The 22,972-nt window shown below is 46.3% G+C and overlaps 1 protein-coding gene across 1 annotated transcript; it reads left to right on the forward strand.

Moving 5' to 3' along the window:
* The first annotated feature begins 82 nt into the window (after nucleotides 1-82).
* LOC141145622 (cathelicidin-6-like) lies at nucleotides 83-13,396 on the forward strand. Its single transcript, XM_073632451.1, has 4 exons — nucleotides 83-307; nucleotides 629-730; nucleotides 11,847-11,918; nucleotides 13,215-13,396. Exons 1-4 carry the CDS (start codon nucleotides 134-136, stop codon nucleotides 13,347-13,349), a joined length of 483 nt encoding a protein of 160 aa, XP_073488552.1. The 5' UTR covers nucleotides 83-133; the 3' UTR covers nucleotides 13,350-13,396.
* The last annotated feature ends 9,576 nt before the right edge of the window (nucleotides 13,397-22,972 follow it).

Raw genomic sequence — 22,972 nt, forward strand, 5'->3', positions numbered from 1 at the left:
ATGTTTGCTATGTTATTAATGGAGCAATAAACGGATAAACAGATTATGCAAGACGTCTAAATAAAGAGGAAGATGGAGGTCCATAAATAGAGGGGAAATCAGACACGTAAATCACCATTACGGAGGACACAAGATGAAGATCTGGCAGTGTGTGGTATGGCTCTGTGCGGTCACATTGGAGGTGTCTCACTCTCAGTCTCCAGATAAGGAAGAACGGATCAGAGAGGCCCTGGATCTCTACAACCAGAGAGAGGATGTCCTCTATTTCTATAAACCCCTGGAGGACCTTCCAGCCATACCTATGCAGGTGCAGTACAGGGCAATACATGGGGGGAGGGATGGGGGCTTTAAAGACAATAGATTAGGGTTTGGAGGGCTTCAAGGGCATTTGTATTTTTTCAAGGATTTTTCAATATTCATATAAAATGTAATAACGTGTTAATTCCTTAAAAATGTTCAGAAAAAAGAGCCATTTATCCAACTGTCCATCCAGAGCCTCTGGTTTATAGACCAGATACATTCTAAATATAGAACCATTTCCATTCTTATCAATATTCTCGGCTCTCTTAGAGGTAACAACGTCTGAAAAGTCTATTTGCATTCGCCCCCATTCTGAATCTTTTTCCAGGAGGAAACAAAGGATGAAATCCTGAGATTTGGAATAATGGAGACGAGGTGTCTGAAGTCGGAGGGAGGTGACGCAGCGCGGTGTGAATTCAAACCGGATGGGGTGAGTTTTTATCTGAGAGGATTTCATGTGAAATGTGAAGTCTTTGTTTATGATGGAGAGCCACATGCAGATGACAGGTGATACGAATGATACAGAGTAATACAATGTAACAATATTATCACTTTGTATCTCTGAATCTGATGTTTTTGACAGCTCGATCGCTGTGCTGGGAGCACAAATGTGCAACATGTAGGCATTAAGGACCACCCGTCCTGCCGTCACATATGTGGGGAAAATAATTATTTGATCCCCTGCAGATTTCGTAGGTTTGCCCACTTACAAAGAAATGAAGGGTCTATCATTTTTATCATAGGTGTATTATAAATGATAGAATATCAACTAAAAATCCAGAAAAAAAAAATGATACAAATGTTATAAATAGAGTTGCAGTTCAGTGAGTAAAATAAATATTTGATCACCAAGCAAAACATGACTTAGTAGTGGAGAAACCCTTGTTGGCGATCACAGAGGTCAGACGTTTCTTGTAGTTGGTGACCAGGTTTGCACACATCTCAGGAGGAATTTTGGTCCACTCTTCTTTACAGATCTTCTCTAAATCCTTAGGGTTTCTTGATTGTCACTTGGCAACTCAAAGTTTCAGCTCCCATCATAAATTTTCTATAGGATTAAGGTCTGGAGACTGGCTGGCAATTCCATGACCTTAATGTGCTTCTTCTTGAGCCACTCCTTTGTTGCCTTGGCGGTACGTTTTGGGTTAATTGTCATACTGGAAGACTCATCCACGACACCTCTTCAGTGTTCTGGCTGAGAGAAGAAGGTTCTCATCCAAGATTTTACAATACACGACCCCATCCATTGGCCCCTCAATGCGGCAAAGTCAGCCTGTACCTTTAGCAGAGAAACAGCCCCAAAGCATCATGTGTTCCACCTCCGTGCTTGACTGTAGGGAAGGTGTTCTTAGGGTCATAGTCAGCATTTTTCTTTCTCCAAACACGACAAGTCCCCCTCCTCAAGAAGGTTCATGTACAGTCATGCCAATGAACATCTAAATGATTCAGAGAAGGATTGGGAGAAAGTGCTGTGGTCAGATGAGGCCAAATTAACTCGACTCGCCGTGTTTGGAGGAAGAAAAATGCTGACTATGACCCTAAGAACACCATCCCCCTACAGTCAAGCACGGACGTGGAAACATGATGCTTTGGGGCTGTTTCTCTGCTAAAGGCACAGGCCGACTTTACCTTGGATGGATATTCCAGCATGACAATGACCCAAAACATACCGCCAAGGCAACAAATGAGGGGCTCAAGAAGAAGCACATTAAGGTCATGGAGTTGCCAAGTCAGTCTCCAGACCTTAATCCTATACCCAATCATAGACAGGGGTAGACATCATAGACAGGGGTAGGTAGGAAAGGCTGTCCCACCACCCGATCTGGGGTGCGCTCCCACTTAGGCTCCAACTTGCTTCTTCGGGTGTGTGCGTGGCATTCTTTACCAACACACATTCCAGATGTTTAACGTGTTCTTCAAATGTTTTGGAGAGGAAGGCTAACACACTGTCGAAATTGAAGTTTCCGAGACATCTTTTCAGTAGGCGCTGGAAAGTGTTAAGGGTGTTACTGAGGCCAAGGGGCACTTGAGTCAATGTGAATAGTCCCAAGGGTGTGATAATGGTGTCTTCTCTCGTTCTGGAGCACCTGGGCAGATCCAGGGCGGAGAAGAACTTGGCTTGTCCAAGGGCCATTAGAGATTCCTTGACCCAAGGAAGTGGGCAGGCATCCCAGTAGGTGCATACATTGAGCTTAAGGTGGTTGTAAGGTCAGAATGTTTTTAATCCTAATGCATTCTATGCATTAAGATAAAAAAACCTTCTGTGTGCAGCAGTAGGGATGACCTTTATGTTCTGGTCGAACATGAGTTCGACTTGAACATTGGCTGTATGCCCGTTCGCCGAATAGCAAACAATTTGGTGTGATCACGGCCAATTCAAAAGCCGCGGAACATACTATAAAAGTCTATGGGAGAAATCAAAAGTGCTAATTTTAAAGGCTGATATGCAAGTTATTGTCATAAAAAGTGTTTGGGGACCTGGGTCCTGCCCCAGGGGACATGTATCAATGCAAAAAAAGTTTTAAAAATGGCCGTTTTTTCTGGAGCAGCGATTTTAATAATGCTTAAAGTGAAACAATAAAAGTGAAATATTCCTTTAAATTTCGTACCTGGGGGGTGTTTGTAGTATGCCTGTAAAGTAGCACATGTTTCCCGTGTTTAGAACAGTTCCTGCACAAAATGACATTTCTAAAGGAAAAAAGGTAATTTAAAACTACTCGCGGCTATAATGAATTGTCGGGTCTCGGCAATACACATAAAAGTCATTGAAAAAAACGGCATGGGATTCCCCCACAGTCCATTACCAGGCCCTTTGGGTCTGGTATGAATATTAAGGGGAACCCCGAACCCAAATTTTTTTAAAAAATGGCGTGGGGGTCCCCCAAAAAATCCATACCAGACCCTTACCTGAGCACGCAACCTGGCAGGCCGCAAGAAAAGAGGGGGGGCGAGAGAGCGCCCCCACCCTCCTGAACTGTACCAGGCCACATGCCCTCAACATGGGGAGGGTGCTTTGGGGTAGCCCCCCAAAGCACCTTGTCCCCATGTTGATGGGGACAGGGGCCTCATCCTCACAACCCTTTCCCGGTGGTTGTGGGGGTCTGCGGGCGGGGGACTTATCGGAATCTGGAAGCCCCCTTTAACAAGGGGACCCCCAGATCCCCCCCCCCGTGTGAAATGGTAACGGGGTACAAATGTACCCCTACCATTTCACAAAAAAAAGTGTGAAAATGTTTAAAATGACAAGACACGACTTGGGACATTTCCTTTATTTAAAAAATAAACAAATAAAAATGTCCCACGTAGTCCATTCTTCTTCTTCTCTTGCTCCGCCGATGGACCAAAAAAGAAAAAAAAAATCCACACCGATCTGGGGACGTCAGCGTGTGGCCCCGCCCCCTCTGACACTATGGGAAAGCCACAGGGATGTCCCCGTGCGTCAGAGGGGGGCCGGGTCACCCGGGGACGTCAGCGGGTAGCTCCGCCCTCAGTTATAAAAGAACTGTCACCTGTGAGGACGAGTCATACGGGGGTGCCTCCCATGGAGGCGGGTTGGTGCGGCTTTTTTTTTTTTTTTTTTTCGGTCTGTCGGCGGAGCAAGAGAAGAAGAAGAATGGACTACGTGGGACATTTTAATTTTTTTATTTTTTAATAAAGGAATTGTCCCAAGCCATGTCTTGTCATTTTTAACATTTTCACACTTTTTTTGTGAAATGGTAGGGGTACATTTGTACCCCATTACCATTTCACACAGGGGGAGGCCTGGACCTGGGGGTCCCCTTGTTAAAGGGGGCTTCCAGATTCCGATAAGCCCCCTGCCCGCAGACCCGCACATCCACCGGGCAAGGGTTGTGGGGACAAGGCCCTTGTCCCCATCAACATGGCGACAAGGTGCTTTGGGGGGGCCACTACCCCAAAGCACCCTCCCCATGTTGAGGGCATGTGGCCTGGTACAGTTCACGAGGGGGTGGGCGCTCTCTCGTCCCCCCCTCTTTTCCTTTCGGCATGCCAGGTTGCATGCTCGGATAAGGGTCTGGTATGGATTTTTGGGGGGACCCCCCACGCCATTTATTTTTCTACTTTTGGCGTCTGGTGCCCCTTAAAATCCATACCAGGCCTGAAATGGAATTTGGGGGGACCCCCACGCAATTTTATTTTTAAATTTTGGTTCGGGGTTCCCCTTAATATTCAAAGTGCCTGGTAATGGACAGTGGGGGAATCCAATGCTGTTTTTTTCAATGACTTTTATGTGTATTGCCGAGACCCGACAATTCATTATAGCCGCGAGTACTTTTAAATGACTTTTTTTCCTTTAGAAATGTCATTTTGTGCAGGGACTGTTCTAAACATGCGCCACTTTACAGACATACTATAGACACCCCCCAGGTACGAAACTTTAAAGGAATATTTCACTTTTATTGTTTCACTTTAAGCATTATTAAAATCACTGCTCCCGAAAAAACGGCCATTTTTAAAACTTTTTTTTGCATTGATACATGTCCCCTGGGGCAGGACCCGAGTCCCCAAACACTTTTTATGAGAATAACTTGCATATTAGCCTTTAAAATTAGTACTTTTGGTAATTCATGTTTGTGTCCCATAGACTTTAACCGCTTGCCGACCGCCGGCTGTCAATTGACGGCCAGGCGGCGCGGCTCTCGTTGCGGGAGGGCGTCATATGACGGCCTCCCATTTAAACAGGGAATGCGCGCGATTGTGCGCGCGCATCCCTGTTCCTTTGGTGGTGGCGTGTCACGGAGACACCGCTCGCCGCTGAGGGGGGTGAACAGCCATTGGATGAAGTCACGGCCGATCACAAATAGGTCCACCCCATTGTGCACGGCGCATGCGCGCGATCGCGAGCGCGCTGCGCGTGCACGTCGGTGACGGAGTGTTTCCGGGAACACTACTCGTCACCGACGCCGGTAAACAGCCATTGGCTGGCTGTTTACCCACGTGATCGGCTGTGATCCATTCACAGCCGATCATAAATGTAAACACAGAGCGGTAACTAGCTGTTACCAGCTCTTCTCTCCTCACACACCATTTCCAGTGTGAGGAGAGAAGAGCCAGAAGCAGTGAGTTACCGATCTGTGTTCTGTAGTGTCTGCACCAACACCACACCTGTCCCATCGCCCCCCCCAATTGTCATCTGTCACCCAACAGTCACCAGTGTCACCCAATAAAGTGCACCTGTCACATAAGGGACTGCCATCAGTGACCGTCAGCGGTGCACCTGTCACCCGTCACAAATCAGTGACCATCAGCGGTGCACCTGTCACCCGTCACCCATCAGTGACCGCCAGCCGTCACCCGTCACCCATAAGTGACCACCAGCCGTCACCCGTCACCCATCCGTGACCGCCCAGCTGTCACCAGTCACCCATCAGTGACCGCCACCCGTCACCCATCAGTGACCGCCAGCCGTCACCCGTCACCCATCAGTGACCACCAGCCGTCACCCATCAGTGACCACCAGCCATCACCCGTCACCCATCAGTGACCGCCAGCGGTGCAGCTGTCACCCGTCACAAATCAGTGACCATCAGCGGTGCACCTGTCACCCGTCAGCCATCACCCGTCACCCATCAGTGACCGCCAGCCATCACCTGTCACCCATCAGTGATCGCCACCCGTCACCCATCAGTGACCGCCAGCCATCACCCGTCACCCATCAGTGACCGCCAGCCATCACCCGTCACCCATCAGTGACCGCCAGCCATCACCCGTTACCCATCACCTGTCACCCATCAGTGACCGTCAGCCATCACCGATCACCTGTCATCTTTTAGTGACCGTCACCCATCACCAGTAACTGTCCGTGGCCTGTCACCCATCAGTGACCATCGCCTGTCACACCGTCATCACCAATCATTGAACGTCAGCTGCCACCTATCGCACAGCCCATCAGTGACCGTCACCTGCCACCTGTCACACCGCGTCATGTCCAAAAGAGTATTCAGCAGTCAGGAGGCGTTCCAGATCCTCTCCATGACCGATGAGAGCAACGGGGAGTTCTCATCAGATTCTAATTTGGATTCTGATTCAAGTTCGGCATTTGAACCAAATAGTGAATCGGCAAATGATTCGGAGGAAGAATGGGTCCCTCCCAAAAGGGCACGGCACTCTGGAAACCAGGATTATATTCCCAGGCCCAGTACCAGCGCTGCCACCACCAATATGCCCCAGGAACAAATTCCCAGGCCCAGTACCAGAGCTGCCGCCAGCGTTAGGCCCCGGGAACAAATGCCCAGTACCAGCGCTGCCACCACCAATAGGCCCCAGGAACAAATTCCCAGGCCCAGTACCAGAGCTGCCGCCAGCGTTAGGCCCCGGGAACAAATGCCCAGTACCAGCGCTGCCGCCGGCGATAGGCCCCAGGAACAAATGCCCAGACCCAGTACCAGTCCTGCCACATCACGCCTGAGTACCAGCACAGGAAATTCCAATCCAACTACTGGAGTGTCACACCCCCCAAGAGCCAGGGCCTCTACATACATGCCAGATGGTCTTGCCAACCCAATATGGCTGCCTTCCAACTCGGCATCGCCAATTATTCCCCCGTTTACAGCACTGCCAGGTGTGCAGACCAACACCCAAAATTTCTCAGAGATTGATTTCTTTTATATGTTTTTGCCCGACACTATGCTGCAATTTATTGTGGACCAGACAAATTTGTATGCCCAGCAATATATTGCCAACAACCCCCAATCATCCTATGCCCGTCCTTTTGAGTGGAGAGATCTGAATTTGGAGGAATTCAAAGTGTTTATGGGCCTCACCCTAAACATGGGGATTACAAAAAAAAATGAAGGACATGCCTATTGGTCCACCCACCCCATCCACAATATGCCCATTTATTCTGCCCTAATGTCCAGGTCCCGATACAAGATGATAATGCGCTTTCTTCACTTCAGCGACAACACCCAGTGCCCTCCCCACAATCATCCAAATTACGACAAGTTATACAAGATTCGCCCACTGATAAATTTCTTTTCTCAACAATTTGCAGAACTCTATGTCCCCGATCAGAAAATTTGCGTCGATGAGTCCCTGGTACCCTTTTCAGGCCGGCTAGGAATAAAGCAGTATATTCCTAGCAAAAGGGCCAGATACGGAGTAAAGTTATATAAGCTATGTGAGAGAGCCACAGGATATTTGTATGCATTCCGCATATATGAAGGAAAAGATTCCCAGCTCCAGCCCCCTGAGTGCCCGGCCTACATGGGCACAACTGGAAAGATTGTATGGGACCTGGCATACCCACTTCTAAACAAAGGATATCACATTTACGTTGACAACTTTTACACCAGCCTGCCCCTTTTCAAACATTTATACATCGCAAAAACCCTGGCCTGTGGAACCTCCAGAAAAAATAGAAAGGGCTTCCCACAATCTTTAGCGAATAAAAAGCTGCGAAGGGGGGAAAGAGCTTCATTGAGATGCAACGAAGTGCTGGCCTTGAGGTGGAAGGATAAGAGGGACGTGCACATGATGTCCACCATCCATGAAGACACTGCAATTGTGGTACAAAGAAGACAAGGTCCCATTGAAAAGCCAACATGTGTCCAAGATTATAATCTCTACATGGGGGGGGTAGATTTTAACGATCAAATGATTCAGCCCTATTTGTCAATAAGGAGGTCCCGATTCTGGTATAAGAAGGTAGCAATTTATCTCATCCATTTGGCCATTTACAATTCCTACGTAGTCTACACCAAATCCATTGAAAGCCCCGCCCCCTTCCTAAAATTCATAGAAGAAGTTGTCACGTCCCTCATCTATCACCAAAGACCCCCCCAAGAAGACCTTCGCTCTGAGGCTGTTTGCCGACTCCATGAGCGCCACTTCCTCTTCAGCATTCCACCATCTGAAGCAGGCCGAAGACGGCAAAAAAAATGTCGCGTGTGCACCAAAAGAGGATTTAGAAGAGATACCAGCTACCATTGTCCCCAGTGTCCCTCCCAACCTGGCCTTTGCATTGGTGAATGCTTCCAAATTTATCACACATCCATAAAATATTAGCCCATATTTTTAACCATTTCCCCATTTTCACCATCTGTGCTGACCATTTTCCATTCTTTCCCAAATAACCATGCCACTGCCTTCCATGTGAACTGACCCTGGCCTGTTTTTTGACTATGCCTCTGCCTACCGTTTGGACTGCTTTCATGTGAACTGACCCTGGCCTGTTTTGTGACTATGCCTCTGCCTACCGTTTGGACTGCCTCCACGTGAACTGACCCTGGCCTGTTTTATCAACTACTCTACTGCCTACCGCTTGGACTGCTTACATGTGAACCGACCCTGGCCTGTTTTATGGACTATGCTTTTGCCTACCGCTTGGACTGATCTGTTGCCCTGCTACTTTAGTACACAGGGGTCTCACATATGTGAGGGGCTCCAGAATTGTTTTTCCGGTTGGAGAAAACAATTATTTTTGTTTTCTCCGGGTTTCGGAATTAGGGTCTGGAGTCCGGAGGCTTCATAGAGATTTGGGTGGGTCGAAGCCTCTACCCCTGTGCACAGGTCTTACCTGATTGTGGCCCTCAGCCTGCTGCTGACTTACTGCCACCATGCCCATGCCTGTCGCGGTACAATAATGAGTGTCTGCAGTTAACAGTGTACCAGGACCAATATTATGGCTGTGCTGGCTGTCTCTGCATGGACAATTTCTATGGACTGTGCTGTGCCGACTATAGACAATATTCCTGCCTGCTGCCTGGATAGTTAATATTGCTGTCGCTAAGCACCTCCTTGCCTGCTGCCTGGACCAGTGCTCTCCTCTGTGGATACTACTAAAAGCACAGGTAATGCTTTTTTTTTTACCCTTTCTGCAATAGAATTTATTTTGGATTGTAATTATTGGTATGTGCATGCTATGTGTTAGAAATATGAAGGGTTTTCAAAAATGATAGGTTGCCAGGAAATTATATATGTCATTTATGCTCCTAGAACGCCTGATGGTGCTACTTTGATGTTGGGCCTCTGTATGTGGCCAGGCTGTGTAAAAGTCTCACACATGTGGTATCGCCATACTCAGGAGGAGTAGCAGAATGTATTTTGGGGTGTCATCTTTGCTACGTACATGCTATGTGTTGGAAATATCTGATAAATGGACAACTTTGTGTAAAAAAAAAATGCGTTTTCATTTTTTTCCACATTTTCCAAAAACTTTTGGAAAAAAATGAACCGTTCAAAAGACTCATTATGCCTCATAGATTATACGTTGGGGTGTTTGCTTTCCAAAATGGGGTCATTTTGGGGGCAATTCCATTGTCCTGGTGCTCCAGGGCCTTCAAAAATGCAATAGGTGGTTGAGAAATGAGATGTGTCATTTATGCTCGTAGATCGCCTGATGGTGCTACTCCAATGTTGGGCCTTTGTATGTGGCCACGCTGTGTAAAAGTCTCACACATGTGGTATCGCTATACTCAGGAGGAGTAGAAGAATGTATTTTGTGGTGTCATCTTTGCTACGTACATGCTATGTGTTGGAAATATCTGATAAATAGACAACTTTGTGTAAAAAAAAATGCGTTTTCATTTTTTTCCACATTTTCCAAAAACTTCTGGAAAAAAATGAACCGTTCAAAAGACTCATTATGCCTCATAGATTATACGTTGGGTTGTTTGCTTTCCAAAATGGGGTCAGTTTGGGGGCAATTCTATTGTCCTGGTGCTCCAGGGCCTTCAAAAGTGTAAATGGTGGTTGAGAAATGAGATGTGTCATTTAGGCTCGTAGAATGCATGAAGATGCTACTTTAATGTTCGGCCTTTGTATGTGGTCAGGCTGTGTAAAAGTCTCACACATGTGGTATCGCCATACTCAGGAAGAGTAGCAGAATGTATTTTGGGGTGTAATTTGTTGTATGCATATGCTCTGAGAGAGAAATAACCTGTTAATATGACAATTTTGTAAAAAAAAAAAAATCTTCATTTTGCAAAGAATTGTGGGAAAAAATTACAACTTAAAAAAATTCACCATGCTACTTACTTAATACCTTGGAATGTCTACTTTCTAAAAAGGGGTCATTTAGGGGGTATTTGTACTTTTCTGACTTGTTAGTGTACCAAGAAATGAGATAGACCATCAGTACATCTGTGTGATCAGATGTGATCAATTTTCAGTGCTTGGCACCATAGTTTGTAGACTCTATAACTTTCACAAAGATCAAATAATTTACACTAATTTGGGTTATTTTTACCAAAGATATGTAGCAGTATAAATTTTGGCCAAAATTTATGAAGAAAAATTACTAATTTGCAAAATTTTATGACAGAAACAAAGAAAAAGGCATTTTTTTCACAAAATTTACGGTCTTTTTTATTTATAGCACAAAAAATAAAAAACCCACTAGTGATTAAATACCACCAAAAGAAAGCTCTATTTGTGTGAAAAAAAGGACGCAAATTTCATATGGATACAGTGTTGCACGACTGAGTAATTGTCATTCAAAATGTGAGAGCGCTGAAAGCTGAAAATTGGTCTGGTCAGGAAGGGGGTGTAAGTGCCCTGTATTGAGGTGGTTAACAGTGTTCTCGTGTTCGAACAATTTTTTGCCTATTCACATGCTCTGCTGTGAACCGAACCGGGGGGTGTTCGGCTCATCCCTATGCAGCAGCCCTCCTCAGCCCCCCTAATATTTAGCGGAGCCCAGCTCGTTCCAGCGATGTTGCACGAGAGAGATTTGGCTTCCCAGAACAGAGACAGCGCCATAAGCTCCCGCTGCTGTCACTCAAAGTCAGTGAGCCAATGAGAAGAGAGAAGGGGCGGGGCAGGGCTGAAATGGACACAGTCCACAGTCCAAGGGATAGGAAAGAACTTGTATTGAAATAATGCAAAGACAGTTTTACAAATACTGGGAAGGCAGCCCAGCCAGGAACACTCACAGGTCCGACAGCGAGTAGGGAGCAGGATTCAGAAGGACTGACAGCGCCTGCTGAGAGAGGCAAAATGCAGCCTGGTCATCTTGTGTCCAAACAGGAAGATGTCCAGAGAAGTTGCGAGCCCTATGCTTTCCCTCCTCGTCAGGAACCTTTCCCTGTAGCTAGTTCTGTCCCTACCAGGTGGGGTGCCTGTCCCTTCTCTACAAACTCCCAAAATGCGGGCCAAGCCTGGGAGCCAGGGCCTTAATTGGCTCTGCCTGACCCAAGATGTCTGCTAGAGTCACATGGGACAGCAGCATACAATTGGATCGCTTCCCCAGTGACCAAGGAAACCATAGAGGAATCATGTTACTCTTGACTTCCTCTCAAACCGCAGTCCTGCTGAATAAGAGTGCCACCTGCAGGGGAGAAAGTCGATTGCACCTACCTAAAAGTCCAAATACAAAATTTCTTCAAACTGAGTGCTAAGTATGAGGGTTGGCCTGCTTTGATCACATGATCCTAATGTAACACAATTGTACCCTCCCCCCACTGACTTCCAATGATCTCAGAGAGGGGCGGGCACAGACAGCAGATTATTTGGAGTGTCGGTTTTAGAAGATCAGTGCTATGGTATAGGTGAGAGACATTCAGCTGTTATTTTATCTGAATATGCAGGAAGTTCAAATCTGTGATCTGAACCTGACTGCACCCGGCAAAGAGAACATGCAGTGTGACATCATAACCAAGGTAAGTGACCGACACAAAATCCATCCTCACCCCCTGCTGGAGGACTCGGCTCCTTCCTCTATAACTCTCCTCTCCTGAAATACTCTGCTCTGCTGGAGGACTCTGCTCCTCCTCTATAACTCTCCTCTCCTGAAATACTCTGCTCTGCTGGAGGACTCTGCTCCTTCCTCTATAACTCTCCTCTCCTGAAATACTCTGCTCTGCTGGAGGACTCTGCTCCTTCCTCTATAACTCTCCTCTCCTGAAATACTCTGCTGGAGGACTCTGCTCCTTCCTCTATAACTCTCCTCTCCTGAAATACTCTGCTGGAGGACTCTGCTCCTTCCTCTATAACTCTCCTCTCCTGAAATACTCTGCTGGAGGACTCTGCTCCTTCCTCTATAACTCTCCTCTCCTGAAATACTCTGCTGGAGGACTCTGCTCCTTCCTCTATAACTCTCCTCTCCTGAAATACTCTGCACTGCTGGAGGACTCCTCTCCTTCCTCTATAACTCTCCTCTCCTGAAATACTCTGCACTGCTGGAGGACTCTGCTCCTCCCTCTATAACTCTCCTCTCCTGAAATACTCTGCACTGCTGGAGGACTCTGCTCCTTCCTCTATAACTCTCCTCTCCTGAAATACTCTGCACTGCTGGAGGACTCTGCTCCTCCCTCTATAACTCTCCTCTCCTGAAATACTCTGCACTCCTGGAGGACTCCTCTCCTTCCTCTATAACTCTCCTCTCCTGAAATACTCTGCACTGCTGGAGGACTCTGCTCCTTCCTCTATAACTCTCCTCTCCTGAAATACTCTGCACTGCTGGAGGACTCTGCTCCTTCCTCTATAACTCTCCTCTCCTGAAATACTCTGCACTGCTGGAGGACTCTGCTCCTCCCTCTATAACTCTCCTCTCCTGAAATACTCTGCACTCCTGGAGGACTCTGCTCCTTCCTCTATAACTCTCCTCTCCTGAAATACTCTTCTCCTTCCTCTATGTATGGGTAGTAATGAATGGTGTACATGGGAGGAGCCATATAGGACAATTACATATGCGGCTTCTGCTTCCTGCTTTGTAGTGCTGCACAGTGATTGCACTTTAGTGTTCCTCCGCAGTACAAATCATTACATACACAGGTTGGTCTTTCCTGCATTGAACGTCTGTACAGTAAGTACACGATTGTTTACCTGTCTCCTCGGTGTAATTGGTTTTATCTCAGCAGTCCTTCTTCAGGGCGGTGACATTCCCGGGCCCCTCCCCCCTGAATGTAAATCCGACTTCTAATGTAATTATTTGGAAATCTCACTTCCTCCTTCAGATTTCAAGGGTGAGACGCGCCGGCAGACCCCCCAGAGGACACCCCTGCAATTACAACAGCAAACCACACCTTCCAGGCTGTAACTCACCTTCTTCAGCTGACAGACAAGATCGGGCCTTCAATGAAGAGAAATGAATTCTATGAAATGTCACTTAAATGAGTAAAATAAAGAATGAAAATGATGTGACTCTCGGAATTGTCATTGATGCACCAGATCCGGGTTATAATGTATGGCGGGGGGGGGGGATGGGTACATTTTGGCTCTCATTGTCGGACCAATACACACCATTGTCTTCAACCATGAAAAGACGATCGTCCCATTTCTTCATGTCACTCATTATCCACCAATGTATGAAATCTAAATTGTGAGTAAAAAAACATGTGAAGACAATCCTTCCAATAATATTATATCTACTTTCCTATCCTTCCTATACTATTCTATATCATATCCTTCCTATACTGTCCTATATCCTATCCTTCCTATACTATTCTATATCATATCCTTCCTATACTGTCCTATATCCTATCCTTCCTATACTGTCCTATATCCTATCCTTCCTATACTGTCCTATATCATATCCTTCCTATACTGTCCTATATCCTGTCCATCTTATACTATTCTATACCCTATCCTTCCTATACTGTCCTATCCTTCCTATACTATCCTATATCCTATCCTTCCTATACTGTCCTATATCCTATCCTTCCTATACTGTCCTATATCCTATCCTTCCTATACTGTCCTATATCCTATCCTTCCTATACTGTCCTATATCCTATCCTTCCTATACTGTCCTATATCCTATCCTTCCTATACTGTCCTATATCCTATCCTTCCTATACTATTCTATATCCTATCCATCCTATACTGTCCTATCCTTCCTATACTATTCTATATCCTATCCATCCTATACTGTCCTATATCCTATCCTTCCTATACGATTCTATACCATATCCTTCCTATACTGTCCTATCCTTCCTATACTATTCTATACCATATCCTTCCTATACTGTCCTATCCTTCCTATACTATTCTATACCATATCCTTCCTATACTGTCCTATATCCTATCCTTCCTATACTATTCTATATCATATCCTTCCTATACTGTCCTATATCCTGTCCATCTTATACTATTCTATACCCTATCCTTCCTATACTGTCCTATCCTTCCTATACTGTCCTATATCCTATCCTTCCTATACTGTCCTATATCCTATCCTTCCTATACTGTCCTATATCCTATCCTTCCTATACTATTCTATATCCTATCCATCCTATACTGTCCTATCCTTCCTATACTATTCTATATCCTATCCATCCTATACTGTCCTATATCCTATCCTTCCTATACTATTCTATACCCTATCCTTCCTATACTATTCTATACCCTATCCTTCCTATACTATCCTATCCTTCCTATACTGTCCTATATCATATCCTTCCTATACTTTCCTATACTGTCCTATATCCTATCCTTCCTATACTGTCCTATATCCTATCTTTCCTATACTGTCCTATATCCTATCTTTCCTATACTGTCCTATATCCTATCCTTCCTATACTGTCCTATATCCTATCTTTCCTATACTGTCCTATATCCTATCCTTCCTATACTATTCTATACCCTATCCTTCCTATACTATTCTATATCATATCCTTCCTATACTATTCTATACCCTATCCTTCCTATACTATCCTATATCATATCCTTCCTATACTTTCCTATACTGTCCTATATCCTATCTTTCCTATACTGTCCTATATCCTATCCTTCCTATACTATTCTATACCCTATCCTTCCTATACTATTCTATATCATATCCTTCCTATACTATTCTATACCCTATCCTTCCTATACTATCCTATATCATATCCTTCCTATACTTTCCTATATCCTATATTATCCCAACCTATATCCTAAACTACTTTTGCTATTCTATATGTTATCCTAGGCTGTAAACTTTCCAATGTCTCATTTTTGAGTCTGTTGGAACTCTGTGCAAGTGGAACTGGTCTAAGTGGTGAGTTAAAACTAGAGTTTAAAACAGGAGAGTTATAACAGGGGTCATAGTACCTGTGTAGTGTGAGTAGTGTGTGTGGATCGTTAGTACTTGTGTATTGTGTACTGTATACTTGTGTACTTGTGTACTGCGGGGGCCCGTAGGTCTGCGGGGGCCCGTAGGTCTGCGGGGGCCCGTAGGTCTGCGGTTGAACGTAGGTCTGCGGTTGCACGTAGGTCTGTGGGGGCACGTAGGTCTGCGGTTGCACGTAGGTCTGTGGGGGTACGTAGGTCTGCGGTTGCACGTAGGTCTGTGGGGGTACGTAGGTCTGCGGTTGCACGTAGGTCTGTGGGGGTACGTAGGTCTGCGGTTGCACTTAGGTCTGCGGTTGCACTTAGGTCTGTGGGGGCACGTAGGTCTGTGGGGGCACGTAGGTCTGTGGGGGCACGTAGGTCTGCGGTTGCACGTAGGTCTGCGGTTGCACGTAGGTCTGCGGTTGCACGTAGGTCTGCGGTTGCACTTAGGTCTGTGGGGGCACGTAGGTCTGCGGTTGCACTTAGGTCTGTGGGGGCACGTAGGTCTGTGGGGGCACGTAGGTCTGTGGGGGCACGTAGGTCTGCGGTTGCACGTAGGTCTGCGGTTGCACGTAGGTCTGCGGTTGCACGTAGGTCTGCGGTTGCACTTAGGTCTGTGGGGGCACGTAGGTCTGCGGTTGCACTTAGGTCTGTGGGGGCACGTAGGTCTGCGGTTGCACTTAGGTCTGCGGTTGCACTTAGGTCTGTGGGGGCACGTAGGTCTGCGGTTGCACGTAGGTCTGCGGTTGCACTTAGGTCTGCGGTTGCACTTAGGTCTGTGGGGGCACGTAGGTCTGTGGGGGCACGTAGGTCTGCGGTTGCACTTAGGTCTGTGGGGGCACGTAGGTCTGCGGTTGCACGTAGGTCTGTGGGGGCACGTAGGTCTGCGGGGGCACGTAGGTCTGCGGTTGCACGTAGGTCTGCGGGGGCACGTAGGTCTGTGGGGGCACGTAGGTCTGCGGTTGCACGTAGGTCTGTGGGGGCACGTAGGTCTGCGGGGGCACGTAGGTCTGCGGTTGCACGTAGGTCTGCGGTTGCACGTAGGTCTGCGGTTGCACGTAGGTCTGTGGGGGCACGTAGGTCTGCGGTTGCACGTAGGTCTGCGGGGGCACGTAGGTCTGCGGTTGCACTTAGGTCTGCGGTTGCACTTAGGTCTGTGGGGGCACGTAGGTCTGTGGGGGCACGTAGGTCTGCGGGGGCACGTAGGTCTGCGGTTGCACGTAGGTCTGTGGGGGCACGTAGGTCTGCGGTTGCACGTAGGTCTGCGGTTGCACGTAGGTCTGTGGGGGCACGTAGGTCTGCGGTTGCACTTAGGTCTGCGGTTGCACGTAGGTCTGTGGGGGCACGTAGGTCTGCGGTTGCACTTAGGTCTGCGGTTGCACTTAGGTCTGTGGGGGCACGTAGGTCTGCGGTTGCACGTAGGTCTGCGGTTGAACGTAGGTCTGTGGGGGCACGTAGGTCTGCGGTTGCACTTAGGTCTGCGGTTGCACGTAGGTCTGTGGGGGCACGTAGGTCTGCGGTTGCACTTAGGTCTGCGGTTGCACTTAGGTCTGTGGGGGCACGTAGGTCTGCGGTTGCACGTAGGTCTGTGGGGGCACGTAGGTCTGTGGGGGCACGTAGGTCTGTGGGGGCACGTAGGTCTGTGGGGGCACGTAGGTCTGCGGGGGCACGTAGGTCTGCGAGTGGTCTGCGTATTGTCTTGTTGAGTACCTGTGTATTGTCTTGAGTATTAGTGTCAGGAAGCTAGTTGTTAGGTAATTTGGACAAGATATAATCCCCAATCCTCATTAAATTAGTGGGTACGATGCCCGGCGGGTGTGGAGAGGCGACTCTTTGTACATCTTGCGGCATGTATGCGTTCTTTGATCATCCGATCGAGGTCGAATACTGCTGTGCGAAATGTAAGCGCATTGTTTCCCTGGAAGCCCAGGTTCTGAATCTGGGGAAGTAACTGTCAGCACTGAGAGGTTCCTCCAGCTCTCATGATTTGCTGGCAAACATTCAAGGGTATACCCTTTATCGCAAGGATAGAGAGGGTAAAAAAGGGGGAGGGGTATGCCTATATCTCAAGAATAATGTACAAGTGAATGTGAGAGATGACATCACAAAGGGATCTAGGGAGGAGGTGGAATCCTTATGGGTAGAGCTCCAAAGGGATGAAGCTAAGGCAGTGGTTCTCAACCTCGGGGTCGGGACCCCCTCTGGGGTCGCATGACGATTTGCCAGGGGTCACCAAATCCTGGGCTGTTCCTGAAGCCCACACCACTCTCCCAGCCTTTTCGCGGCTGCCCAGCAGGACTGTCCCTGGAGCCTGTGGGCACCCAGCTGGGCTGTTCCTGAGTGGGCGGCCCGCGGCCGCCCACTCAGCCTCTTTGCAGCCGCCCATTCAGTTCACGGCATGGCTTTGGGGGCAGAGACTAGAGGTCAGCTGACTGGTGAGGAATGTGAAGTGGGAGGGGCTGGAGGAGACCCTATCTCCTGATTTCGGCATAGGTGTCACTGCTGCGAGACACCACAGAGCTGGAGTCACAATGAAGCCGGTGACACAGTGAGTAACACTACCTGTGATTGGAGTTGCCATTAAAAGTCCCCACTACAGTTCTCAGATCAGCAGATGACCTTGATCAAGAGCACCCAAGTTGGCTGATCAGAACTCCCCCCAGCACTGCCACTTATCCCACCCCCCCACTCCCCACCAAGGAATAAAAATAGAGAATATATGGAAGTGAGAGGAAAAGAGGGGAGGAACAAAGAAAAAGGGAGAGGAAAGAATAAGATAAAGAACAAGAAAGACTAAAGAGAGGGATGGGGGGAAAAAAACAAGAAATTAGGATAGAGAGAGATAAAAGGGAAAGAAAGGAGAACAACGAGAAAGAGGGGTACATCCTAAAATGTACCATAAGGGGTTTTAATACTGTACAAGTGGAAGAGACTCGGGGAGCGCTAAATGTCCGTGGGTTAGGGGCGCAAATTACTTGTCCTGCCTTGGGTACTGAAAACCCACACTGCGAAAATTTTACTGTTAGGGGTCCCCACAACTTGGGAAATTTTATCAAGGGGTCACGGCACTAGAAAGGTTGAGAACCACTGAGCTAAGGGGAAAATAATACTGGGAGTATGCTATAGGCCCCCTAACCTGAGGGAGGAGTGGGAGACGGATCTCCTATTTACAAGTTGGATTAGCAGCAAGGATGGGAAGTGTTATCATAATGGGGGATTTTAATTATCCAGACATAGACTGGGCGGAGGGAACCGCGCATTCATTTAAGGCTCGCCAGTTCCTTAATGGCTTGCTGGACAATTTTATGGGTCAGATGGTAGACGCACCAACTAGAAATAAAACATTACTAGATCTACTGATTACCAACAATACAGACCTGATAACAGATGTGGAAATACAGGGCAATTTAGGTAACAGCGATCTCAGGTCAATTAGTTTCAGTATAAATCACACAAATAGGAAACATGAAGGGAACACAAAGACACTGAATTTCAAAAGAGCCAACTTCCCTAAACTACAAACCTTGCTAAAAGGCATAAATTGGGATAAAATATTAGGAACAAAGAATACGGAGAAGAGATAGGTTTGCTTTAAGAGCATATTAAATAAGGGCATTAGCCAATGTATCCCGTCGGGTAATAAATTTAAAAGAGCGAACTAAAATCCTGGATGGCTTAACTCCAATGTAAAAATGCATATAAAAGCAAAGAAGGGCTTTGAGGGATCATCATCAGCATTCAGACTTTATAAAGAATGCAATAAAGATCGAACATGAAAGACACATAGCGGAGGAGAAAAATTTTTACTGACAGTCTACTGACTGGATTGGTACCAGCTGATTGGAGAAAAGCCAATGTAGCACCAATATTTAAAAAGGGCCCAAAATACATCCCTGGGAATTACAGACCAGTTAGCCTAACATCAATAGTATGTAAACTCTTGGAGGGGATGATAAGGGACTATATACAAGATTTTAGTAATAAGAACGGTATCATTAGCAGTAATCAGCATGGATTCATGAAGAATCGTTCTTGCCAAACCAATCTATTAACCTTCTATGAGGAGGTGAGTTGCCATCTAGATAAAGGAAGGCCAGTAGATGTGATGTATCTGGATTTTGCAAAAGCATTTGACACAGTTCCCCATAAACGTTTACTGTACAAAATAAGGTGCGTTGGCATGGACCATAGGGTGAGTACATGGATTGAAAACTGGCTACAAGGGCGAGTTCAGAGGGTGGTGATAAATAGGGAGTACTCGGAATGGTCAGGGGTGGGTAGTGGGGTCCCCCAGGGTTCTGTGCTGGGACCAATCCTATTTAATTTGTTTATAAACGACCTGGAGGATGGGATAAACAGTTCAATCTCTGTATTTGCAGACGATACTAAGCTAAGCAGGGCAATAACTTCTCCGCAGGATGTGGAAACCTTGCAAAAAGATCTGAACAAATTAATGGGGGAGGGGCGACTACATGGCAAATGAGGTTCAGAAAAATGTAAAATAATGCATTTGGGTGGCAAAAATATGAATGTAATCTATAGACTGGGGGGAGAACCTCTGGGGGAATCTAGGATGGAAAAGGACCTGGGGGTCCTAGTAGATGATAGGCTCAGCAATGGCATGCAATGCCAAGCTGCATTAAAAAGGGGATCAACTCCAGAGATAAAACGATAATTCTCCCGCTCTACAAGACTCTGGTCCGGCTGCACCTGGAGTATGCTGTCCAGTTCTGGGCACCAGTCCTCAGGAGGGATGTACTGGAAATGGAGCAAGTACAAAGAAGGACAACAAAGCTAATAAAGGGTCTGGAGGATCTTAGTTATGAGGAAAGGTTGCGAGCACTGAACTTATTCTCTCTGGAGAAGAGACGCTTGAGAGGGGATATGATTTCAATTTACAAATACTGTACTGGTGACCCCACAATAGGGATAAAAAATTTTCGCAGAAGAGAGTTTAACAAGACTCGTGGCCACTCATTACAATTAGAAGAAAAGAGGTTTAACCTTAAACTACGTAGAGGGTTCTTTACTGTAAGAGCGGCAAGGATGTGGAATTCCCTTCCACAGGTGGTGGTCTCAGCGGGGAGCATTGATAGCTTCAAGAAACTATTAGATAATCACCTGAATGACCGCAACATACAGGGATATGTAATGTAATACTGACATATAATCACACACATAGGTTGGACTTGTGTCTTTTTTTCAACCTCACCTACTATGTAACTATCTTTTTATATCCCATATCCTATTCTATACGCTATAATTTCTTATTGTATCAGATATCTTATTCTATCCTTTCTTAAAGCCTTCCTATTGGTATCATATATCTTATTCTATATTTTTTTAATTTAAATGCAAACAAATACAACACAACCCAATTTTTTTCGTAAAATATAAAAGATGATGTCATGCCGAGTAAACAGACACTTTAACCATTAGAGGACCAGCCGCCGCAGTTATACTGCAGCAGTTTACCCCCCCTGGGCAAATGGCCGTAGCTGTACGTAGGCCGCTTTAAGACCACTAAGGGGCGCATGCGCGGTGTGATGACAGGGCTGCGACGTCTGCCAGGCAACCACGATCGCTCTTGAGAGAGATAGAATAGACATCTGTCAATGAAAACAGACAGATCTCTGTTCTGTCAGGAGAGAGGAGACAAATCTGTTCATACTAAGTATGAATAGTGATTTCTCTCTTCCTCCTAGGCAGTCCCATCCCCCCTCCACAGTTAGAATCACTCCCCAGGACACGTTTAACCCCTTGATCGCCCCCTAGTGTTAACCTCTTCCCTGCCAGTCACATTTACACAGTAATCAGTGGATATTTCTAGCTCTGATCGCTGTATAAATGTCACTGGTCCCCAAAAAAGTGTCCAATATGTCCGCCGCAATGTCGCAGCCCAGCTAAAAATCGCAGATTGCCGCCAGTACTAGTAAAAAAAAATAATAAAAATGCCATAAATCTATCCCCTTTTACCAAAAACATGTAGAAGGATAAATATCGGCCTAAACTGAGGAAGAAATGTGTTTTTGTTTTTTTTATATATATTTTTTTTGGGGATATTTATTATAGCAAAAAGTAAAAAATATTCTTTTTTTTTTTTTTCAAAATCGACGCTCTTTTTTTGTTTACAGCGCAAAACATAAAAACCGCAGAGGTGATCGAACACCACCAAAAGAAAGCGCTATTTGTGGGGAAAAAAGGACGTCAATTTTGTTTGGGTACAACGTTGCACGACCGCGCAATTGTCAGTTAAAACAAAGCAGTGCAGAATCACAAAAAAATGGCCCGGTCATTAAGGGGGGAAATCCTTCTGGGTCTTTGAAATGGTTCAAAGCCTTTACAGGTTACCAATTTAGATGTACAGAGGAGGTCTGCTGCTAGAATTACTGCCCCATGATCCGACATTCGCAGTGATACCTCACATGTGAGGGACGATCGCTGTTTGCGTGCGTGCGGGACCGATTCGTGCATGAAGTTCAACCAACATAGAAAAAAAAAATTAATTAGAAAATAAATAAAAAAATAAGAAAAAAAAAAATAAAAAAACATGCATCTGATTTATTTATTTATTTTTTTTTTGCTAGAAAATTACTTGAAATCCCCAAACATTTTATAATTTTTTTTTTTAAGCAGAGACCCTAGAGAATAAAATATCAGATGCTGCAATGTATTTTTTTTTTTTTTATATGTCACACATTCATTGCAAAGTGGTTAATTTATCGCAAATTTTCAAGAAAACAAAATAAATTTGTTTTAGTGAGAACAAATACACTATAATACCCATTTTTTAATTTTTTATTGGTAAAATATAAAAGATGATGTTACACAGAGTAAATAGACACCAAACATGTCACACTTTAAAATCGCACACACCTATTCACGGCGATACCTCACATGCGTTGTGCGATCGCCATTTACATATGTTTGTGGGACAGGACTGCACGTTTGCCTTTGCGTGTAAGCATAGGGGGTGCTTTTTTTTGGCCTAATTTTATTTAAATTGTCCCTTTTTTTTTTTAACCACTTCCCTCCCGCCCTATGGCAGATTGACGTCCGGGAAGTGGTTCTGTTATCCTGACTGGGCGTCATATGACGTCCAGCAGGATAACATGCCGCAGCACGCCCCCGGGGGCGCGCATCGCGGCGATCGGTGGAGCGGTGTGTCAGTCTGACACACCGCTACACTGATCTTGGTAAAAAGCCTCCGGCAGAGGCTCTTTACCACGTGATCAGCCGTGTCCAATCACGGCTGATCACGCTGTCAATAGGAAGAGCCGTTGATCGGCTCTTCCTCACTCGCGTCTGACAGACGCGAGTAGAGGAGAGCCGATCGGCGGCTCTCCTGGCAGGGGGGTCTGCGCTGATTGTTTATCAGCGCAGCCCCCCCGCAGATCACCCCACTGGACCACCAGGGATCGCCACTAGGACCACCAGGGAAGGGGCAACATGTGGATGGCCAGGTATGTACCCCATGGCCATCCACATGTGCCCAGTGTGCCAAATCTGTGCCAATCAGTGCCCACAAATGGGCACTGATTGGCACTATTATGTTGCAGTGATGCCCAGCAATGCCACCCTTAGGGGCATCACTGCAAACAAGCAAGGCCACCAGTGCCACCCATCAGTGTCCATTCGTGCCACCTGTCAGTGCCCATCAGTGCCCATCTATCAGTGCCCA

Source organism: Aquarana catesbeiana, linkage group LG05, assembly GCF_042186555.1.
Source record: "Aquarana catesbeiana isolate 2022-GZ linkage group LG05, ASM4218655v1, whole genome shotgun sequence".
Classification (NCBI taxonomy): domain Eukaryota; kingdom Metazoa; phylum Chordata; class Amphibia; order Anura; family Ranidae; genus Aquarana; species Aquarana catesbeiana.